We start from the raw sequence: 21432 nt of genomic DNA on the forward strand, positions 1-21432 counted from the left end.
TTGGGTGTGGAAGGCAGCTACATGGTCCGCTGGGTCGGTGGAGCCATTGTATGTGTCCAGAGAGGGGAGACAAAAGTTCTGTGGGACTGTCTGATCCCGTATTTCAAGGACGAATGAGGATCCTTGATGTACGTCCTCCCCGAGCTCTCCTCTTGACCTGCGGACCTCCTTCTGCACCTCGTCAAGCCGTTGACTGACGAGGAGCAACTAGGCTCGCAGGGAGTCCGTCGAGGCCGAAGGAAGGGCCTCGGGTTGCGCATGGCCTCTCCGGTCCGCCGTCACTCGATCCCCGAGTGGGGACGACGGGACCAGAGGTGAAGCGGGAAGCTCCAGGGGCTACGCACGAGCCTGAACGGGCAGCTCCTGCTGTTGCACCGGTTCGGCGGTCGGCGGGTGCAGCGTTCCAGAGACGAGTGGAATGATGAACTGCACCATACCGGCCAGAGCTTGAACTTGATGGGTGAGGTCGAGAAAGGCCTCGGACGAGACGGGCGATGGTTCGGCGGAGGGGGCGTCGGGCAGCAACAAACCCAGGTCGTTGAAGATCCGTCAATAGCGCTCTGAAGTTGTGGCGGGGTGTTCATTGCGGAGACCCACCCGCGGGGAATGTTACCCCGGAGCCCCGACCGGGTGCGACCCCTCGACTGCGGGTTCGACCGAGTCGGTCTGGCGATCCCTCGACATTCAGGCCCTCCTTCTAGTGCCAAAATGATTGTGTAAACAACTTTAAGCCATGGCCTTGGGGTCGACGCGGCTCGGTTCGGGTCCGGATGATGGGGGATCTCTCGGGGGGGTTCCTCGGGACTGCAGAGGTTGCCGGCTCGGGTCGGTTCGGTCGTGGAGGTGGGTCGCTGTTTCCTTCGGGAAGGGGCTCCTTGCCAATGCGTCTGGTGAGAGGCGCATCGTCTTTGTTCCTGCACACAGGTCGGGTCAGGATGCTCGACCCGACCCCTCCGATGATCAAGTTAGTCAGGGGTCGTAGGAGTTTTTCCCATGTTTGCTATCATTTTTCCCCCTTTTTTCCCTCCCCTTTCGTTTAGAACGCAAGGGTATTTATAGGGGAGTTTAGTGTCACCTGACGTGCCTGCTCGCAGGAAGCAGGATCGTACCTTCTGATGACGTCTGACATCGCTGTTGGCGTGGCATGAGGAATCGAGCCTGAGCGATCGTTAATGGGCCTCGGTTGGCGTTTCGGCCCGTGTCGGCCAGGCGTTGTCAGCCCGACAGAGACGTGGGGCGTCAGCTGATGTCACACAAGTCTTATCGTAATTATCACCCTCATCATGAGGTACCATATATATGAAGATTGAGATCGAAAGAGGTTTCCTGACCTGATCATTAGTAACTTGAGGTAGGTAAATGTGGAGACGAGTGTTCAAAATGTGATTTCCCTTTTATTGTATTCAAAATGAGCTTTTATATTTGATTGTAAAGGAATAAAATATTTCATGAAATATTATACAGAAAGGTAGCCTCTAGCAATATCTCTTTGGCCTTTTATCCACATAAGCAACAATGGACGAATAGCTTACAACCGCCTTCTTTGGACTCTTGTCCATATGCTTAGATAGGTGGAGGGTGGCTTTTATCTTACCTTTTAGTCTGAACACCATATGGAGGTCATATGTCATACGAAGATTGATTGATGATATTCTCTCTATCATTTGTCTCCCCCTCAAGGTGTGCTTTAGGGGCTCTCACAAGAGGGAACCAAAGTGCAATATCTAGTTCATCCAATATGTTAAGCTTATGCCTCCTCAATTGGTTCTCTTACTCTGTGCATTAGGCGAATGCTGACGACAGATCATCCCTTGTCGACATGAATCTAACCCTCCTTCAGGCACAGAGGTCGGCAATGATGGTGGTCAGTTTCCTGACGTTCGTGATCGACATCAAAGAAAGCGGAGGGCTAGTTTTTGAACCTTTGTGGCTCTTGGTCATCACCATTTTGGTTACCTCCTTGAACCTCCAACCTTGTGGAATAGGTAATAGCATTCTTGAGCATCGCCTCTTTAGCCCTCCATGGGGTCTAACAATCCTTTTTAGGAGCTCCATTCAATCTTGTTGTTAAGGTCACGATTGCCGATGGTAGAGACAACTTTGATCACCTTTAAAGAGTCAGTAAGTTGTGACAATAATAAGAGTCATAGTGCCATGCACTGAAGAGCAATCGGTTTCCTAACCTCCATGCCTCAGCAACGAGGGGTGTCGGGTGCCTAACCTCCCTACCTTGGGCACAATAGGCCTATTTCAGCTTGAGGTGCCTACGTCAACTTCCTTCTGCCTCAAGCTATGAAACCTCTCATTGCCAACCTACCTCTCTCATCATCAAGGAACTCACCTCGGGTGGAGGGGCCTATTTCTACCTGAGATGCCCACCTCGGACAAGGATTGTAGTGAGTGTTGTGGCAAACTGTGACGAGTGAGCGTTGCAAGCCCACATGTAGGCGAGAAGAGTCACAAGTGACATTGGTGAGGGTTTTTGCTGGCAAAAACGATTGTGGTGAGGATTGCAGGTGAGGAGCACAAGTGCTATTAATGATGATGCGATGGGCCACAAAGCCTCCCATCATTAACCTACCTCTCATATTATCGAGGGAACCACATCGAGCGAAGGGGACTTAGGTACTCTCATCTTCCTCCTTGAAAGTTATCTCTGGGTCATCTTTCATTCTTAGATGCTTTTCAATGGTAGCTCATATATAAGATTACGACCCGAGGAGTTGTCTCCTCCTAAGGTGGGTCTATTAATTATGACTTCAATTTACCTCTTCACCGACCCCTAAGGTTGAGGTGAGGGTTCTTGATACTTTTGAACAAAATGCCCAAGGGGTCCTTGATGTATGAGCTCCTCAATCTACTCTTTCAAGTCATAAGAATCTTATGCATTGTGATCATAATCCAGGTGGTAACGATGGTATTTAGACTTGTCTCTTTTTGCCAATGGGGTCTTCATCAAGTAAGGGTCTTTTAAGAGCCCATTCTCTCTTATCTATAAGAAAATCTTCAGTTCTAGTCATATTTAAGAAGGTTAGATTGGGCTTTGGATGAGATAACTCAGGTCGTTTGTTTCTCCTTCACCACAATGACCTCGAGATCAAGGCTGATTGTGGTTATTCTTACTTCGACCTCTTATGTGACTTTTCATGCTTGCCTGAGTCCACTACCTAGGTGGTAATGTACTGATTAACTCTTTGAAGTGCTTTGGATATAGTCACTTATAGTCTCTCTATCAATGACCAAAAAAAGCAAAGGACTTAAGTCCTATTATGAAGTTTTGTATTATAAGTAATGGATAAGTGATAAGGGTAATAATTATGATAAGACTCCCGTGACATCAGTTGACGCCCCGTGCCTCTGACGGGCTGACAACGCCTAGCCAGCATGGGCCAAAACACAGACCGAGGCTCATTAATGACCGCTCAGACTCGCCTCTTCACGACACGCCAGCGGCAATGGCAGACGCCATCAGAGGTACGATTCTGCTCCCTGCGGACAGGCGTTCCAGGTAACACTAAGCTCTCATATAAATACCCCCGTGTTGTAAGCAAAAAAGGGACGAAAAAAAGACACTTGACTCTACATCACTAACTTGATCGTCGAAGGGGTCGGGCTGAGCTTCCGACCCGACCTGTGTGCAGGAACGAAGACAATGCGCCTCTCACCGGGTGCACAGGCGAAGAGCTCCCCGGAGAAGTTTGGTAGATTCCACGTCATTTAGACCCGAACCAAGCCACATCAGCCCCGAGGCCACGTCATTTAGAGCTCCCCGCGTCGGCCCCGAGCCCTTGAAATGATCCAAAATGATGCAGAGCTCATGGGCTTGAAGTTAATCCAAGCACCACTGGTTGATGTAGAAATTAGAGGAGTTCCTGCCCTAAGATTCATGGGAGACATTGTCTGGAAGTGACATTGTCTTGAACCGAAAGCCACATGAAGATCGACATCTTGCAAGAGGTATCACTTACACTACCAATATCTACTATAAACTCTGCGATCGAGAAGTGAAATGCATCAGTGCTTCATTTGTTGTCACAGGCAAAGACCCGAAACTCTGATAGCATAATATCTGCTGCATGGCAAGTAGTCGATAGGCTTCGTATCTGATCGGGGTTTCAAAGCAGGTTATTTATGGAGCAGTTGAAAGGAAAATGTTGCATGCTGACTTTATCCAACCCCTCTTTTTTCCCCCCAAAACACATGTTTATGCTGAAATGTAGTACTGCTTGCCTGTGTGGCTGTGCTTGTTTAGCTGATTATTTGCAAAGTGAAGGGGAAGATGGGAGGGAATTTTGATCTACATGGTTATCTGTTCTAGCTTTCTTATCTACACAACTCATGCATTTCATTCATGAGACAAATATATGAGAACGACTGTCTTCAAGGTGTATTATTTCCACTTCTGATGCTTGCAATGGTAAAGATGAGTTGCCTGTACTGATTTGGAAGTTGTATTAAAAAGGATGAGAATTGTGAGATTTACAGTTGGAAAAATCACATCTAGGATGAGAACAAATTATAATGCCCGTCACATGTCTATGGCTAAACATTGATGCCAAAACAGTTAAAGCTCAATTATTCTACTCTTGATCATTTTCTGCTGTCTACCACAATTTACAGGCAGTGCACAAAAGAAATGTACCCATATGCAAAGAAGTATTTGCATCGATTAATTGCCACTGAATGAGAATTACAACAAATGCCTGCTTGCAACATCTCTAGTTCACTAGCATGCAGTCATAAGAACCTCTCCTGTGGCTTCTTCCACGTACCATCACTCACGTGCCAAGTCACGTGAGTGATGGTACCATCACTCACGTGAGTGATTAATTAACTATTTTTTATATGTTCTCATTCCTAAAATAAGTAAAAAGACTACGTGTCAAGTCACACGTACCATCACTCACGTAATTGACTTGTCGAGCACCTATGACTAGCATATATCACTCATGTCAATCTCCTGTCATATTGGTATGTATCACTCAAATCAAGTAGTACGTTACGGTACAATAAACCTTAGTTTTTGATATATTCACAAAAATATTATAACTAATTCGAAAATATTATATTTGATTCAAAATTTAACACAAACTAACTTATGGTTTTAAATAAGAATTTTTTTATTATTTTAGGAATGAGAACATATAAAAAAATAGTTAATTATAATTTTTTTAATAAGATCATAATATTTTTATAAGTTTAAAAATACTGTAACATATTCAAAAATATTGTAGAGAGAGTTCCTTAATCCATTTTGTCGATTGATTCATCATTGAAAGTTTAGTAATGAAAAAAAAGATGTACTAAAATCTTAGTGATAGGGATCGGACATCTTAACAGTGATTGCGTGTCTTACTGTCCATTGGCTGATTAATGCTATCCTGACGTCCATGTAGATACTACGTGGCTGCACCTCATCCACCTAAATTAGAGAAGCATTTGTGTTGCTTACTACGAAGAAATATAAGAAAGAAATAGAAAAAATCCCATAACCTCATCCACATCGAATCTGGTCCGTCCAAATCTTTCATCCGATTGTCGAAAGCAGCGCAATCTCCACCACGCTATCCAAACCCCCGCATCGGCAAGCACAAATATCGAACCGAATCTAGTCGAAATCCAAGACGGCAACCACACTGAGCTAAATGGCTTCCCTCTCCACCACCACAAGCACCGCCGCCGGCGAATCCCTCCGCTCCTTCGCCGGCCTTCGCCGCGAGACCCGCATCCTGAGGGGAGTCGCGGCGGCAGACGCGCCTGGCTCCCAGCTCCGTAGACGGCAGCTCGGCGTGGTCCGCGCGAGCCGCACAAGCCCCCGTTTGAATGGGCGCAAGCTGCGGGTGGCGGTGGTGGGCGGCGGCCCCGCGGGAGGGTCCGCGGCGGAGGCGCTGGCGAAGGGAGGGGTGGAGACGATGCTGATCGAGCGGAAGCTGGACAACTGCAAGCCGTGTGGGGGGGCGATCCCGCTGTGCATGGTGGAGGAGTTCGGCCTCCCCCTCGACCTCATCGACCGGCGGGTGACCAAGATGAAGATGATCTCCCCCTCCAACGTCGCCGTCGACATCGGCCGCACCCTCGGCCCCGACGAGTACATCGGCATGGTCCGCCGGGAGGTGCTCGATGCCTACCTCAGGGAGCGCGCGGCCGAGGCGGGGGCGTCCGTGATCAACGGGCTGTTCCTCCGGCTGGAGCAGCCGGAGGGCCCCGGTGGCCCCTACAGGATCCACTACAACGAGTTCTCCCCGGCAGGAGGGGGGGCGGGGGAGCGACGGACGGCGGAGGTGGACGCGGTAGTGGGGGCGGACGGGGCCAACTCGAGGGTGGCCAAGTCGATCGGGGCGGGGGAGTACGAGTACGCCATCGCGTTCCAGGAGCGGGTGCGCATCCCAGAGACGAAGATGGAGTACTACAAGGAGCGAGCAGAGATGTACGTGGGGGACGACGTCTCGCCCGACTTCTACGGGTGGGTGTTCCCCAAGTGCGACCACGTCGCCGTCGGCACCGGCACTGTCACCCACAAGGCTGACATCAAGAAGTTCCAGGCCGCCACGCGCCTCCGCGCCAAGGACAAGATCGAGGGCGGCACCATCATCCGCGTCGAGGCTCATCCCATTCCCGAGCACCCTCGCCCTCGAAGGTAATATCTTCCTCGCTCTACTTCTTCTTCTTCGCTCTGTTGATAGCTAACCAGTACTCGGATGAAACAGGGTATTGGGAAGAGTGGCACTTGTAGGTGACGCAGCTGGTTACGTAACCAAGTGCTCCGGCGAGGGGATCTACTTCGCGGCGAAGAGCGGGCGGATGTGCGCGGAAGCGATCGTCGAGGGTTCTGAGAACGGCAGCCGCATGATCGACGAGGGCGACCTGAGGAAGTACCTGGAGAAGTTCGACAAGATGTACTGGCCGACGTACAAGGTGCTCGACGTGCTGCAGAAGCTGTTCTACCGCTCCAACGCGGCCAGGGAGGCGTTCGTGGAGATGTGCGCCGACGAGTACGTGCAGAAGATGACCTTCGACAGCTACCTGTACAAGAAGGTCGTGCCGGGGAACCCCCTCGACGACCTCAAGCTCGCCGTGAACACCATCGGCAGCCTCGTGAGAGCCACCGCCTTGAGGAGGGAGATGGAAAAGCTCACCTTGTAAACTGGAAGAGACCACAGGAGAGGTTCTTATGACTGCATGCTAGTGAACTAGAGATGATGTTGTTGCAAGCAGGCATTTGCTGTAATTCTCATTCAGTGGCAATTAATTGATGCAAATACTTCTTTGCATATGGGTACATTTCTTTTGTGCACTGCCTGTAAATTGTGGTAGACAGCAGAAAATGATCAAGAGTAGAATAATTGAGCTTTAACTGTTTTGGCATCAATGTTTAGCCATAGACATGTGACGGGCATTATAATTTGTTCTCATCCTAGATGTGATTTTTCCAACTGTAAATCTCACAATTCTCATCCTTTTTAATACAACTTCCAAATCAGTACAGGCAACTCATCTTTACCATTGCAAGCATCAGAAGTGGAAATAATACACCTTGAAGACAGTCGTTCTCATATATTTGTCTCATGAATGAAATGCATGAGTTGTGTAGATAAGAAAGCTAGAACAGATAACCATGTAGATCAAAATTCCCTCCCATCTTCCCCTTCACTTTGCAAATAATCAGCTAAACAAGCACAGCCACACAGGCAAGCAGTACTACATTTCAGCATAAACATGTTTTTTGGGGGGAAAAAAGAGGGGTTGGATAAAGTCAGCATGCAACATTTTCCTTTCAACTGCTCCATAAATAACCTGCTTTGAAACCCCGATCAGATACGAAGCCTATCGACTACTTGTCATGCAGCAGATATTATGCTATCAGAGTTTCGGGTCTTTGCCTGTGACAACAAATGAAGCACTGATGCATTTCACTTCTCGATCGCAGAGTTTATAGTAGATATTGGTAGTGTAAGTGATACCTCTTGCAAGATGTCGATCTTCATGTGGCTTTCGGTTCAAGACAATGTCACTTCCAGACAATGTCTCCCATGAATCTTAGGGCAGGAACTCCTCTAATTTCTACATCAACCAGTGGTGCTTGGATTAACTTCAAGCCCATGAGCTCTGCATCATTTTGGATCATTTCAAGGGCTCGCATTTGATCCTACAAGAAAAATTCAAACACAAAATAGTTAATATTGTTTACTAAAAATAGCACCCAATTGGCAAGTAAAAAGATGGATGACATGATAATAGTGGCTCGATACCAAGTTTTTTATTAGCTTAAACAGTGTAGTTTCTGGCAAAAGTCTAAAAGCAGATGTAAAGAAACATACAAACAAAAGAACATGACAACTCTAGAAAACAGAAAACTACTCTGTTTTCTAGAGTAATGGCTTATCCATTACTGCAAGTAATGGCTTATCCCTCGATATATGATAACTGCAAGAAATGGCTTATCCATTAGTTGCAGTAAGGGATAAGCCATTCCTTTTTTAATCTACTCTAGAAATGGATAAGCCATTACTCTAGAAAACAGAGTAGTTTTCTAGAGTCATCGTGCTATTTTGTTTTGTATGTTTCTATACATCTGCTTTTAGACTTTTGTCAGAAACTACTCTGTTTAAGCTAATAAAAAGTAATGGCTTATCCCTCGATATATGATAACTGCAAGTAATGGCTTATCCCTAGATCTATGATATGGAGGGATAAGAAAATATTACTATTTGAAACTGTGGTATACCTTCCTTTTCATTGCACAAAACTTGCAGTCACTTGCAGATGGTGGTAGAACCTGATTAACGATGAGCCTCTTTACAGGCACATTTTCTTTCTTCAAGGAAGAATGCAGTCTTGACGACTCACTAACAGCCATTACCTTTCATAACACATATTCAAATTATTCAGAATTTGCAGATTCCTCAAAAAGATATACCGAGTCACATGACACAAGCAAGGCTGGCTAGAGATGCAGGACAAGCACAGCATTTCTTACTTCATTTTAACATAAAACCTTACAGTTGGAATTGTAACAATAACGAATTCAGTTGATTCTGCATCACGGAAAAGCTCCCTCACTTTGACCATCCTCTCCCTTAGTTGCTCTAGTTTATCAGACTACATAGCCAAAAAAAAAGAGGTCATATTAGAAGCAGTTAATAGTTTTTTATTTTTCTTTTTTGTTTGAGGGGGAAGGGGAGCCACAAACTTACAGCATCTTGTTTTGGTTCTTCTTGTCCAAAAACAGATTTAATGGCCGATGTTGCTGAAGCTAACTTCTGTTTCAGCTGGAAAAGCGAAAACCACAAATACAACATCACACAGATAGAACTATAAATTTCATGAAATATTAACTTTATTATTAATTGAACTTTAGTTTTGAAACAATTGGTATATAACATTTTACTACTGAGATAATATCTTCATAAGTGCAACTATAGAACTCCAACATGCCATCATCTGTTTCTGGTTTTCTTTTTTTCTTCTTTTCCTTGTGTACATTACATTCACATATATAACCATTAGACCCAAACCAGATATACTATCTTCATCATCTAATAGAGAAAGTGAACAACCAATGGAGAAATTAGATGACAAGCACAGCCATGGTCATGAGTCTAATACAGGAAACAAACTAACAACCATCTACTTATTCCCTCTAGACTACCACAACATATCAAGTACAATTATGAGAATTCAGGAAGAACTAACCAACATAACTTGGTAGGTTCATCCAATAGCAACAAAGGATACCAAGCACTAATGGCTTTGTTTATCAAGAAATGCAGGAAACGGAAACTAGTTTCTTTATGTCAGTTGCCACACTAAATTTCAAGTAATTGATAAATTACCAAACTTATCAAAGTGAATAATTAGTTTCTAAATAAGATATATGGACAAAACGATCCACTGCATATGATAGTTATATATACCAAGTAATAGTTGCAATAGTGGCATGAGCACGGATGGTCTTGTACTATGATGCCAGCCAATGCAGGGCCAGGAAATCGATATGTTTGACCCAAACTTTACTGATATGGGCTAGCTTATACCAGTCTCTCTAAATTCTCAGTTTGACTACAATCATATCTTAAAAAGAATCCAAATAAACCCTTAAATATCCTAGCTGCAAGTTCTCCAGTTTTAAGAGTCAGGTGACTAAGCAATAATGAAATTAAGAAATGCTAAAACAAGTTAGTCCATTGGCTCTCAGGAAAATAAAGAAAATAAGAACTTCAAATGACAATAAGCATTTGTCTGTTAGTTTTAAGGAGCCCAAATAGAAAGCAAAGATCACTTCTGTTCCCCTTTATATCAAGTAATAGATCAAAATTTTAGAACAGCTAACAATATCAAAAATAGCGAAGTGGTTATCTTAAGTTTCTCTCACAAAAAAAAGGGACAGCTAGACATCTTAAACTATCTACACTAGAAGTGTTCAGCTTCTTCAAGTGGTGTAAGTGAAATTTTGTCTCTTTACTATCACAACAACTTTTGGTTGACAATTGGCAGATAGCAGATTGTCATACTCCCTTTATTCTTTTCTCTTTCTTCTTGTATTTTTGTTCACAAACATTATTCTTTATTGCTGAAATCATAATTTACTTGTTGGTTTTAACTATTTTTGGCCAGATAAGTCCAAAACACATTGACCTCAGAACCAAAAAGCTCTCTATGTCACTCAAACATCAAGGTTATAAAAACATAATTGGAGTTACTATTACTTTTGATGTCCCTTCTCCAATTTAGACAAAAACAATCATGACCAGCAAATAGGTTTTTATAGTCATCAAACAAACATGTGGGTGATTATCTGTCCAACTGGGCCAAAACCACAGAGAAGCCAAAATTAGTATACTATCTGTTTGAACATAGGGTATAACAAAAATAAAATACAGCAGAAAAGGTAGAATTAGCAGAAAGGAGAGAAAATACAGTAGGTAAATGTTGTTCATGTCCACTGTCCTACAATGATTCATCAACATAAATAATAATTTGCTCGAAGATATTACAAGAATGTGCAACTAAAATTTTCATGATAGTCAAAAATAGATAATAGCTATAAAAAAAGCATCATATTAAGAAGTCAAACCTTCAAGATCTTGCCAATTGAAGCATCCAGGAAGTCTGGCAATGATAATAGTCTAAGAGTATGACCCTATTAGAAAATTAGATATCAAGTTTCTATACAATACACAAGGAACATAATAAAGCATTTTGCACTTTAATTGAGATTGCTTACTGTTGGAGCAGTATCAAAGACAATACGGCTGAACATATTGTACTCCTGTGCTTCAACAAATTGCATGACCTTAAACAAGGGTAAATAGATTTAGGAGCCCAAAGGTGTTCCAAAATTAGTAGCTAAAAACTTGTACAGAGTTATTCGCAAGCATACAATGTGGCATGATCAAATTATATACCTTTGAAATTGCAATAGCTTCATCTAGTCCAGGAGGAGGTGTGTCCAGCAATTCTCCTAGTTTTAGCTCTCCTAGCTTCATTGTAATTGGGCAAATAATAAGAAAATTCTAAGAGTCTACTTATTCATGAGGGAGTAAAATGATGAATACAGGAATACCTTCTTTAACCAACTGCAAACAAAATTAACAAAAGTGCAACCAGCTTCATGACAAGTCACAGAAGACCATTTTTTACTAGTCATAGTATGAATCTAAGCAAAAGAACTACTTAGATTGTCACTCAATGAAAAATATGATATCAGCTTCTGTATATCAATACCGTATAGCTCTAGCTTCCCTTAGACAGTTTCCAAGTGGAAGGGTCCTCAAAGATTTGGTTAACGTCCTTTGCAGTAAAAAAATGATATGGTCAATCTCAATGCATATTCATATGAGCAGAATTTACTTACAACATTATGGTTAAAGGTCCCATCATAAGTTATTCATGCGACTAAACTTGCCTTGGTCACACATTTGTGCCAATTTCTAACTGGTTCATGTCCAGGTCACTAATGGTCATAAAAATGTTTTCTAAGCTTTTATATGGAGGATTATCAAAATTTGTTTTTCCTCCATATAGAGAACAAAAAGGTGATATGCTTGCTAATTGATATAGTTTGCTAAAATTATTCAATGTATGCTACATAATCATATGAAGTCAACTTTTGGTTTGACATGATCCATAGTCGAAAATGCAAATGACATTAAATTCTATAACGTAACATGTGAGAGCATCAATAACAAGAGTAATTTGTTTGGGAAAATTGGACATATTAATGATGCTTTAGATGTATACCAAAAGAAAACAAGTTGCTATAAGTAACATACTTATATACATAAAGGCATTCTGATGTAGATAAACAAAATGGGAGTATTAAGGTAGTGGTCATACCTGTTCAACAAGCATTCCAAGACCCATACTGTCCATGAAATCTTTGACCCCTGTACCTCCACTCTTTTGACTTGCACTACGAAATTCCTCCCTTGCTTTCTCAGGATTTATCTGTAAAAAGAAATACTACTCTTTAAATCTATAACAAGTATGACGATAAAATGGCATAGAATTATGTCTAGGAACCAAGGAATTTTTTTGTTAAAATAACCCAAAAATGGAAAAGCAATTCACACAATTATGGGCTTACTTCCAGTGCAAACAATGGGGCATCCAGCCCATCCACAGGTACCAGTGTTCCTCCGCTCAAATCCTAGAGGTTGTTGGATACAAATACAATCAGATATTGTCGCACTAAATAAGTAAATACACTGATGATCTTAAACAGCATATATGCATTCCTTTTCCAAAAGGTTTAACTTTAAGGACAAGTTAGAATAAGTCTCACATGATGCACAACATTGGACTAATGATAGGGCACTAATGACTGTATACCTGTGCAAACGAGTCACTTAAGGAGTGAGCAGGATCTGTCGAGACAACTATGGTGGGATGACCATGATTTGCAAACTTAACAGCAAGGGATGCTGCACAGCTCGTCTTCCCAACACCACCTTTACCTCCAAGCATGTAGTACTTCCTCTTAGATCCAGAAGCCATCTCCTCGAACTCTGCTACATCTCCAGCGGTACTAGTTATGGCTCTGACTGTAGAAAGCATAGAATTATATGAATGAGTTCTTCAAAATCTGATCTTTAGCTAAGTATTTATTCCATCGACCAGATTATACTGACTGAAACAATTCAATTTTCTTCAAGAAGCTATAGTGAGACTACTCGACTGAAAAAGATAGCGACAACACAAAAGATCAGCGAGAAAAAGGACTAGGATGAAAAAAAGATGTGATCTTTAGCTCAATGGTCGGCACAACCTAGACCCAGGCACCGTCTGTCTGTTAGCCGTAAACACAGATACAGATATCTACAGTCAGGGAGACAACAAAGACCGAAAATTTCGACCTAGGAGACATAAAATCTCTTTCTTGCTCACGAAGAAACGCCATTTTCGATCGGACGCGGCAGAAAAAGAGAACAAAGGCAATAAGGAAGATAGGAAAGAGGAATTTCCGGCCTGAAGGGTGAGAAGCGAGACAAAACCTCGTAGGGAGCGACGAACGAAGAGTAAAGGTTGCACGCGGGAGACGGCGAACGAAGCGGCGGGAGACGGCGGCACGAGGCGAGAGGCCGCGAAGGAAAGGCTGCGAACCAGGTGGGGAGCCGGCGAGACTAACATGGTAATCCCCGGAAGAAGGAGAGACGATGAAGCAGCCGCAGCAGCACTCGCCAAGCTTTGGCCTCGCCGCTTGCTATATCTCGAGGTCAGTAGATCCAAACCCGACCCAAACCCATATGGATCACATCAGCCAAGCCCTATCGACCGTCAATCGGCCCATTAAACTGACTAATTAATTGGTCTTTTTTTTTCTTTAAATGAATTTAATAAGTATTTTGAGAACAGTTCTTCTGAAAGAAAAAATAATTATTCTAAAAATAAATATATAAAATGGGATACTGTTAAACTAAATATGAAGAACAGATAGAGCTATCAGAGAAAAAGTAGGATAAGATAAAATATTATATCTTTCAATCAAAACTCTTTACCACTTCAAAAATTCTATATGTTTCTTAACCTAACGAGGTTTATATAGAAAAAAATATTTTTGAAAATTAATAGTTGGTTTGTCCTTTTGTGTTTCTCCCCGTAATGCAATGAACCTCTTGATACAATAAACCTTCTTTTTATAATACCTTAATAAGTTTAATTTTAATATTCTTCCCCCTTAAATTAATTTTCTTTGATATACTAAATTTCTTTTAAAGTTATTGAAATATTTTAAATTTGAAAAGTTTTGTAAGTATATCGGTCACTTATTAATTTATCTTTACATGAAGTAGCTCCATTTATTTATTTTTGACATGATTTCAATATGCTTCCATCTTTTTATCGATATGCTTCCATCTTGTATCGATATGCTTCCATCTTTTATGATAGATTGAATTTTTGGCTAAGGCAATAGTTATTTTATTATTAACATGAATCTTAGATGACTACACTATGGGCAATATAAAGTTCTTGGAGTAATTTGTTTAGTTATATTGCATGACAAACATAAGAAAATACTGTTATATATTATGCTTCACAATTGATAGAACAATGACATATTATTTTTTTGAAGACCATATGAATATAGCTTCACCAAAATAAAATATAAATCCGGTTGTACTCCTCCGATTATAGTAATTTTCGACCCAATCACTATCATTATATCCAATAAACTCTAATCTTTTAGATGATGAATACAATATTTCATACTTAATTGTACCTTTAATATATCATAAAATTCTTAGGAGCTTATATATATCTACTTATTAAACCAATTCTAAATAATATATGAAGTCAAGTGCATATCAAATACCTTAAACATCCAACTAGACTTTTATAATAAGTTAGATTAATATATTTACCTTCACCTTTTTTTTATCAACTTAGGTGTTGTATTGTATGTAGGGTAATAATCTTCTATGGAAAACTTCAATATAATCTCCGTTGCATAATTTTCTTATGAAATAAATTTTTTTTATTATCTTGTATAACTTCAATATTGTGGAAATATGTCATTAGACCCAAGTCGATCAACTTAAACTCCTTCTTCATAAAGTGTTTAAAATCTTTAATCATAGAGACATTATTATCTATAAAAAATTAAATCATCTATATACAAGTATACAAATAAGATATTTCTATCGAAGTTAAATTTCATATCGAGAGCATGCTCATGTGGATATTTAGAAAAATTATTTTGAATAAAATAAGTATCTATTCGAAAATTTCATACTCATAGGACTTGTTTAAGCCCATAAAGAGCTCTTTTTAATTTGTATACTTTATCTTCTTATTTATAAATAATAAAACCAGGGGTTGTTAAACATATATATCTTGTTCAAGAATTTTATTAAAAAATACTGATTTGATATCTATTTGTAAAAAATTTTATTTCAATTGAGCTACTAGGGAAATAAGTAATGTTACTATCTCCAATCAAGTAACTAGTGTAAATACTTCTTTTCTTTATATTTGATCTCATATTATTGTTTGTATCCCTTTGTAATCAATATTATTGTTTGTACCCCTTTGTAATCATTCTTATATTTCTCCACCTCCCATTGTATACTCCTATATATCATTTTTAAATCTCCTTATTCTTGTTGTCATTTTTCTTCTCTATAAACTTCTTCGAAGGTTAATGGATCATATTCTATAAAAAGATAAAATAAAGAAAGCTCATTTTTGTTAGTATCAAATCACATCATACAACTCTAGAAGTTTTAATGTCTCAAAATTTAAGTAAGTATATCTAGGATGTGATAATGTAGAAATGTCCTTAATATAAATTTTAAAATAATTTAATATATCACAAATGCATAAATACAAAGAAAACATTCTATTTTACGTTATTTTCAGATGTGAGATTAATGTTTTATTCTTATCACTAATTTAAAGAATCATATCTTTCATAACTTTTTTCAAGTAATTGCCCTAAGCTTTTAATATTATTTTTCATATCAAAAGCATAATAAATATATAAAATACATAATTCTTTGCATAATATCTTATGCTCTTTTTGTCGGCTTTTGTTCATGAACTCGAAGAGAACTCATTAGTTATTCTAAAGATATTTGTTCCAAACCTTTAGACTCTTTAATCGCTATAATAATAAAATCAAACTTTGGATCTAGTAATCTTAGTAATTTTTTATATTGCTCTTTGGTCACTTATTTGTTTACCATTTTATCTCATTTGATGAATAATAAAAATGACCTTTAAGAAATAATCATAAATAGATTCAGAAATACCTTATTGTAATTTTTTAAACTCAACTTGTAAAATCGATGGACAAAGCTCATGAATAAAATTTTTTTCTCTTTTTTTTTTATTTTTGAGTTATTTTTTTGTTCCTGTATTCTATTAGTTACTCCTAGGATTTGGTTTAACAAATCAATTTTCTATAAACTCTCACATATCTTAGAAGCCTAAAATAACCTTTATTTGGATGTATAATATATCATAATTTTCTTTTACCAATCGCTAGTTGAAACACTATGAAAGCTTAAGACAGACAAAATATTCTATCTTTCACTCAAAACTCTTTACAAATTTAAAACTCTTTAATTATATTTTAAATAAATCACTATTTTTCAAAAAATCAATAATCAATTATTTATCCCTTCTAATTTCGTCTCATGATCTGAAGAATCTCATAAACCTTTTTAGGTACCGTTTAATTCCAACAGATACAGCATAAGATACTCATTTACACTTCTTCGTGAAGGCTTACGAACGAGAGACGGCTTTCTGCTACTTCATCGGCGTCAAGGAAGCACGAGGCGACGAGGTCGCGTCCCCTGCCATCGTCCTCTTGCAATACGAAATGGCTTCCTCGAGTTTCTCATCTCGATCCTGGCACGGCATTTGGCTGTAACACCCGGCTCCGCTCGCCGGAAGGCTTCGCCCGGGCCTCCTTCCCGGTGGCTCCTCGTCCACCGTGGCCATCCAGCTCGCTCCGCCGCACGGCTTGCAGCGACCCCACCAGTGCCTGCCCAGGCTTCTCCTGACCGACCGCCAAAACCGCGGAAGCAGCGGCCTCGGCCTCGAGCGTCCCGGCGAGACGCTGCGGCTCGGAGGAGCGCAGGAGACGCTGATGGCGCCGAGCGAGGTGGCCCCGACGTCGATGACCCATGCGTCGAAGGATATGTTGTAAGCTAGTGGGAGCTCTTCCATGGAGGACAACACACAGAAGAAGACTGAAGAGAATCGTAGCTCTGCATGGAGATGATTCGCAATCTCATTTGAGAACGTTGGAGATCAATCAATCGATGGCATTATTTGGGCATTGACAGCCTCGCTCAATAAATGTTCTCTCCCTCTCCCAAAAACAAAGAATTATATGCTATGAACAGTATGGTTTATGGATGTTTTGCTTATCTTAATATGTCGTTTGATTAGGATAACAGTAGCCAAGAAAGGTCCAAAATGAGCCCAAATTGAATGAATCGGATCCTAACGGTCGATATTTACTGATCCCATGATATTTGACTTATAAGTTATATATATATATATATATATATATATATATATATATATCGTAAATTCAAATTATATATGTAATTTCTCGGTATAATATATATATTATAATTAATATTGCAGTATAAATCATCAAGTCAAGATGGCCGAGTTGGTCTAAGGCGCCAGTTTCAGGTACTGGTCCGAAAGGGCATGGGTTCGAATCCCATTCTTGACAAAAGTTTTTTTTTATTTTAAGCTAAATTGGATTTAGAGTAATGACACTGCCTAAAATATATTAGGAGTCTTTTTCTTAATTTATTTTTCTTTTGTACACAAGAGAAAAGTATTAATTAACAGCTATTCTTAAATTAAAATTGAATTTATTTTATTTTGTTTGTCTTTAGATGAATTAAATTTGTGATATCACTCAATAAAATTTATTTATTAATAGTTCTTATTGAATAAAAATGGGGATTTCATTTTTTTTCTCTCCAAATGATTTAAATTCCTATGACACCACTCTTAAAATGAGGCTTTTTCTTTTGTTTAAATGATAATTATGAATACTAAATTTAATCCTAAGATGCTATAATTAGTAAGACATTTATTAGTTAAATTAGTTGACACTCTTAAAAAACATATCTGAATGTGGATATAAGCTCTAAATTTATAGGTAAAAAAACCTCACACATTTTTATTTCTAGAATAATTTTATGTATTCAAAATATTAATTTAATGATGATGTATCATAAATATTTTATAAGAAAAATATGTACCAAAAATATTCAATGGATTTCTTTCACCAAACATCTCAATTCGCACTTTAATGAACGCTGAAATACTAAATATATTTAGAAGATTAGAGGGCTAATATTTTCCTATTTAAAGAAAAATGCGTTCTTTTCTCCGACATGTATTTAAAGAGGGAACGCAGTGAGGCGGCCGCCACTGCACTGGCAAATATGCAAACACCAGATGAGCGACAGCCGCCACCTCCACTGCCTTCTCTCCTCGCTGAGTCGCTGCCGGTCCCTCGTCCACCTCCAGCAAATCCACGCCCTCGCCTCCAAGACCGGCCTCGACACCGATCCTCTCGTCGCCGGAAAGCTCCTACTCCTCTCCGCCGCCATCCTCCCCGACGCTTTGGACTATGCCCGTCGCCTCTTCTCTGTCGTCCCTTCTCCCGACCCCTTCATGTACAACACCCTCATCCGCGGCGTCTCCGACTCCGACGAGCCTCCTCACCACGCCTTCCTCCTCTACTCCCGGATGTGCCGGCATTCCGTCCCTCCCGACAGCTTTACCTTCGCCTTCCTTCTCAAGGCGGCCGCAAACTCCAAGTCCCTCGTCCTCGGTCGGCAGGTTCATTCTCATTCCGTCCGTCACGGCCTCGATGGCCATCTCTTCGTTGGGACCACTCTTGTCAGCATGTACGCGGTGTGTGGCCGCGTGGCTTCCGCTCGGAAGGCGTTCGACGATATCCCCCAACCGAACGTCGTCGCCTGGAACGCCATCATCACCGCTCATTTTCGGGTCGACGACGTGACAAACGCGGAGAGGCTGTTCGACCAGATGCCTTGGAGGAATCTGACATCGTGGAACGTCATGCTTGCGGGTTACACCGGGGCTGGCGAGCTGGAAGCGGCGAGGACATTGTTTCGCGATATGCCTCAAAAAGATCCCGTCTCCTGGAGCACGATGATCATCGGGTTCGCCAGTCATGGGCATTTCGATGATGCTTTTGGCTTCTTTCGGCAGTTGCTGAGAGAAGGGCTTCGGCCAAACGAGGTGAGCTTGACCGGCGTTCTCTCAGCTTGTTCTCAAGCTGGGGCCTTTGAAACTGGAAAGATTCTACACGGCCATATGAAGAAGTCAGGGCTCAGTACCATCACCGCCGTGGCTAATGCTCTCTTGAATGTCTATGCTAGGTGCGGGCGCATCCAAATGGCATGCCAAGTTTTTGATCGGGAGATGGGAAAGAAGGGCATTGTGTCTTGGACTTCTATGATCGCAGCACTCGCAATGCATGGCCATGGAGATAAGGCCATCAAGCTTTTCAATGAAATGGAGGAACATGGACTGAAACCTGATGGAGTATTATTCATCTCCCTCCTCTATGCGTGTAGTCATTCAGGATTGGTAGAACAAGGATACCATTTTTTCCATAGAATGGAGGATGTATATGGAATCAAGCATTCGATTGAGCACTATGGTTGCATGGTTGATCTCTATGGGCGAGCTGGGTTACTGGATGCTGCCTATGACTTTGTGATGAGAATGCCTATAGAACCTAATGCCATAATCTGGAGGACATTGCTTGGGGCCTGCAGCATTCACAGAAATGTTGGTTTAGCTGAGCTTGTGAAGAAGAAACTCTCAGAACTTGAGCCTAAGGATTCTGGTGACTATGTTCTACTGTCCAATATTTATGCAGTTGCCGGTAAGTGGAAGGATGTTGCTAATATACGCAGATCCATGAACGATGAGAGTGTTAGGAAACGCCCAGGTTGGAGCTCAATAGAAGTTGACAAGGTTCTGTACATGTTTGTCGCAAATAACGAGTGTTGCAGTGTGAAAGAGGAGGCTTATGGGAAGCTGATGGAGATATTGTCAAGACTTAGGAAGGAAGGTTACATTCCAGAGGTCACAAGTGTTTTGCATGATATAGAGGAAGAAGAGAAGGAAGATGCCATTGCTCAACACAGTGAGAAGCTTGCAGTGGCTTTTGGGATGGCAAGAATGAGCACGGGAAGTGTCATAATGATTGTCAAGAATTTGAGAATTTGTAGGGATTGCCACTTGGTGATGAAGCTGATATCAAAGGTCTACGAAAGAGAGATTGTGGTGAGGGATCGCAGCCGGTTTCATTCTTTCAGAGAGGGGTTTTGTTCTTGCAGGGACTACTGGTGACAGAAGCTTTCTTTTCATCCCCAGAACATTCCAAGAACAAACTGCAACCTAACTCTGTTCTTGAAGAAAATCATTTCAGTGGGAAGGAAGCAATAGGTATTGTTCCCATGTATCACTGATCATGCACAATAGAAATATAATCAAATCGTTAAGATTTTGACTTTGTTGTGGATACTGTAATCAATTTTGAGATATACTGAAACTTTAGTCAATATTTTGACATAATTTAGCTGTAGGAAATTCCATTGCACGAAATTCTCTGCCCGATCATAAGAGGTTGTAAAAAAAATTTAGAATTTGATAACATAAATTTGAAGAAAATAGTAAGTGTAGAAAAAGAAAGATGGTCAGCTGCACAAGTTATGCTCGGATGAAAAATAATTAGGGTCTTATGCTGATAAATCTCATAAATTGGACAGGGTGAGCCTTACGTTATATTTTGAGTTTATCTGAACTGAATAGTTCAGGTGAATTTTTCAGTAATTTTAGCACAAATGTAAAGGCTTGATATTTGTTTACACGTTTCTGTTAACGGAGGTTCAAATTCAGGTTTACCAAGCATGGCCATCTTTATAAGATCAAAATTGATGTAGGTTCAACTTATCTTTATAAGATTCCACTTCTCTGTTAAATATCACTTTTTTTATGCAGAAAATAGTTGCATATGCTCTTATCCATTTCTTCTTCCAGCTTATTTAAGTACTTTGCTTCTTGATTATATGGCTAATTACTTGTTCGGTTACAGGGAGACCGATAATGAGGATGGCATGCAGGATAACGAAGGAGAGGATGATATTGAAATCTAAGTTATTACCATTTCAGTTTTGTGCATGTGGGCATTGACAATGGTTCTTGTAGCATATGCAATATAAAGCTTAATAGTCGAAGAAGAGACAGGAACTATGGGGTGCTTCCTAGCTGTTATCACATAGATGGGTCAGATAAAAGGTCCTTACCAATCTGTCCCACAAGTTTAATATGAAGTCTAGAATTGTGTACTGATAACTTTGTTAGTTGTATTTAACTATTCTGACGAAATAATATTGTGGAAATTTCGGATGA

General features: G+C 40.7%; 3 protein-coding genes, 1 long non-coding RNA gene and 1 other non-coding gene across 5 annotated transcripts; 4 read left to right on the top strand and 1 right to left on the bottom strand.

Annotated features, from left to right (window-relative positions):
* Positions 1–3787: 3787 nt before the first annotated feature.
* On the top strand, positions 3788–4437 carry LOC103996390 (uncharacterized). Its single transcript, XR_672595.2, has 2 exons — positions 3788–3957; positions 4039–4437. It is a non-coding gene; the product is annotated as an uncharacterized LOC103996390 (long non-coding RNA).
* A 1172-nt stretch (positions 4438–5609) lies between these two features.
* On the top strand, positions 5610–7271 carry LOC135588190 (geranylgeranyl diphosphate reductase, chloroplastic-like). Its single transcript, XM_065080179.1, has 2 exons — positions 5610–6637; positions 6708–7271. Exons 1-2 carry the CDS (start codon positions 5646–5648, stop codon positions 7141–7143), a joined length of 1428 nt encoding a protein of 475 aa, XP_064936251.1. The 5' UTR covers positions 5610–5645; the 3' UTR covers positions 7144–7271.
* Positions 7272–7519: 248 nt separating this feature from the next.
* Positions 7520–13682, bottom strand: LOC135588191 (ATPase GET3B-like). Its single transcript, XM_065080180.1, has 12 exons — positions 13494–13682; positions 12832–13043; positions 12587–12649; positions 12337–12447; positions 11406–11480; positions 11225–11293; positions 11075–11140; positions 9195–9269; positions 9001–9099; positions 8726–8860; positions 7962–8146; positions 7520–7880 (listed from the first exon to the last, which is right to left on the bottom strand). Exons 1-11 carry the CDS (start codon positions 13627–13629, stop codon positions 8009–8011), a joined length of 1179 nt encoding a protein of 392 aa, XP_064936252.1. The 5' UTR covers positions 13630–13682; the 3' UTR covers positions 7520–7880; positions 7962–8008.
* Positions 13683–17614: 3932 nt separating this feature from the next.
* On the top strand, positions 17615–17695 carry TRNAL-CAG (transfer RNA leucine (anticodon CAG)). The gene has a single exon. It is a non-coding gene; the product is annotated as a tRNA-Leu (tRNA).
* A 717-nt stretch (positions 17696–18412) lies between these two features.
* On the top strand, positions 18413–21432 carry LOC135588192 (pentatricopeptide repeat-containing protein At1g74630-like). Its single transcript, XM_065080181.1, has 2 exons — positions 18413–20466; positions 21116–21432. The coding sequence occupies exon 1, from the start codon at positions 18436–18438 to the stop codon at positions 20368–20370; it is 1935 nt and encodes a 644-aa protein (XP_064936253.1). The 5' UTR covers positions 18413–18435; the 3' UTR covers positions 20371–20466; positions 21116–21432.

This window comes from Musa acuminata, chromosome BXJ1-8 (genome assembly GCF_036884655.1).
Source record: "Musa acuminata AAA Group cultivar baxijiao chromosome BXJ1-8, Cavendish_Baxijiao_AAA, whole genome shotgun sequence".
NCBI classification, from domain to species: Eukaryota; Viridiplantae; Streptophyta; class Magnoliopsida; order Zingiberales; family Musaceae; genus Musa; species Musa acuminata.

Excerpts from the sequence above, each read along its gene's own strand:
- LOC135588191 (XM_065080180.1), bottom strand. The coding sequence starts at position 13,629 with ATGTTAGTCTCGCCGGCTCCCCACCTGGTTCGCAGCCTTTCCTTCGCG. Across the intron at positions 11,141-11,224 it reads TCTTTGATACTGCTCCAACA|GGTCATACTCTTAGACTATT; the intron begins GTAAGCAATCTC and ends ATTTTCTAATAG. Across the intron at positions 8,861-9,000 it reads TTATTGTTACAATTCCAACT|GTAATGGCTGTTAGTGAGTC; the intron begins GTAAGGTTTTAT and ends GTGTTATGAAAG.
- LOC135588192 (XM_065080181.1), top strand. The coding sequence starts at position 18,436 with ATGAGCGACAGCCGCCACCTCCACTGCCTTCTCTCCTCGCTGAGTCGC.
- LOC135588190 (XM_065080179.1), top strand. The coding sequence starts at position 5,646 with ATGGCTTCCCTCTCCACCACCACAAGCACCGCCGCCGGCGAATCCCTC. Across the intron at positions 6,638-6,707 it reads GAGCACCCTCGCCCTCGAAG|GGTATTGGGAAGAGTGGCAC; the intron begins GTAATATCTTCC and ends CGGATGAAACAG.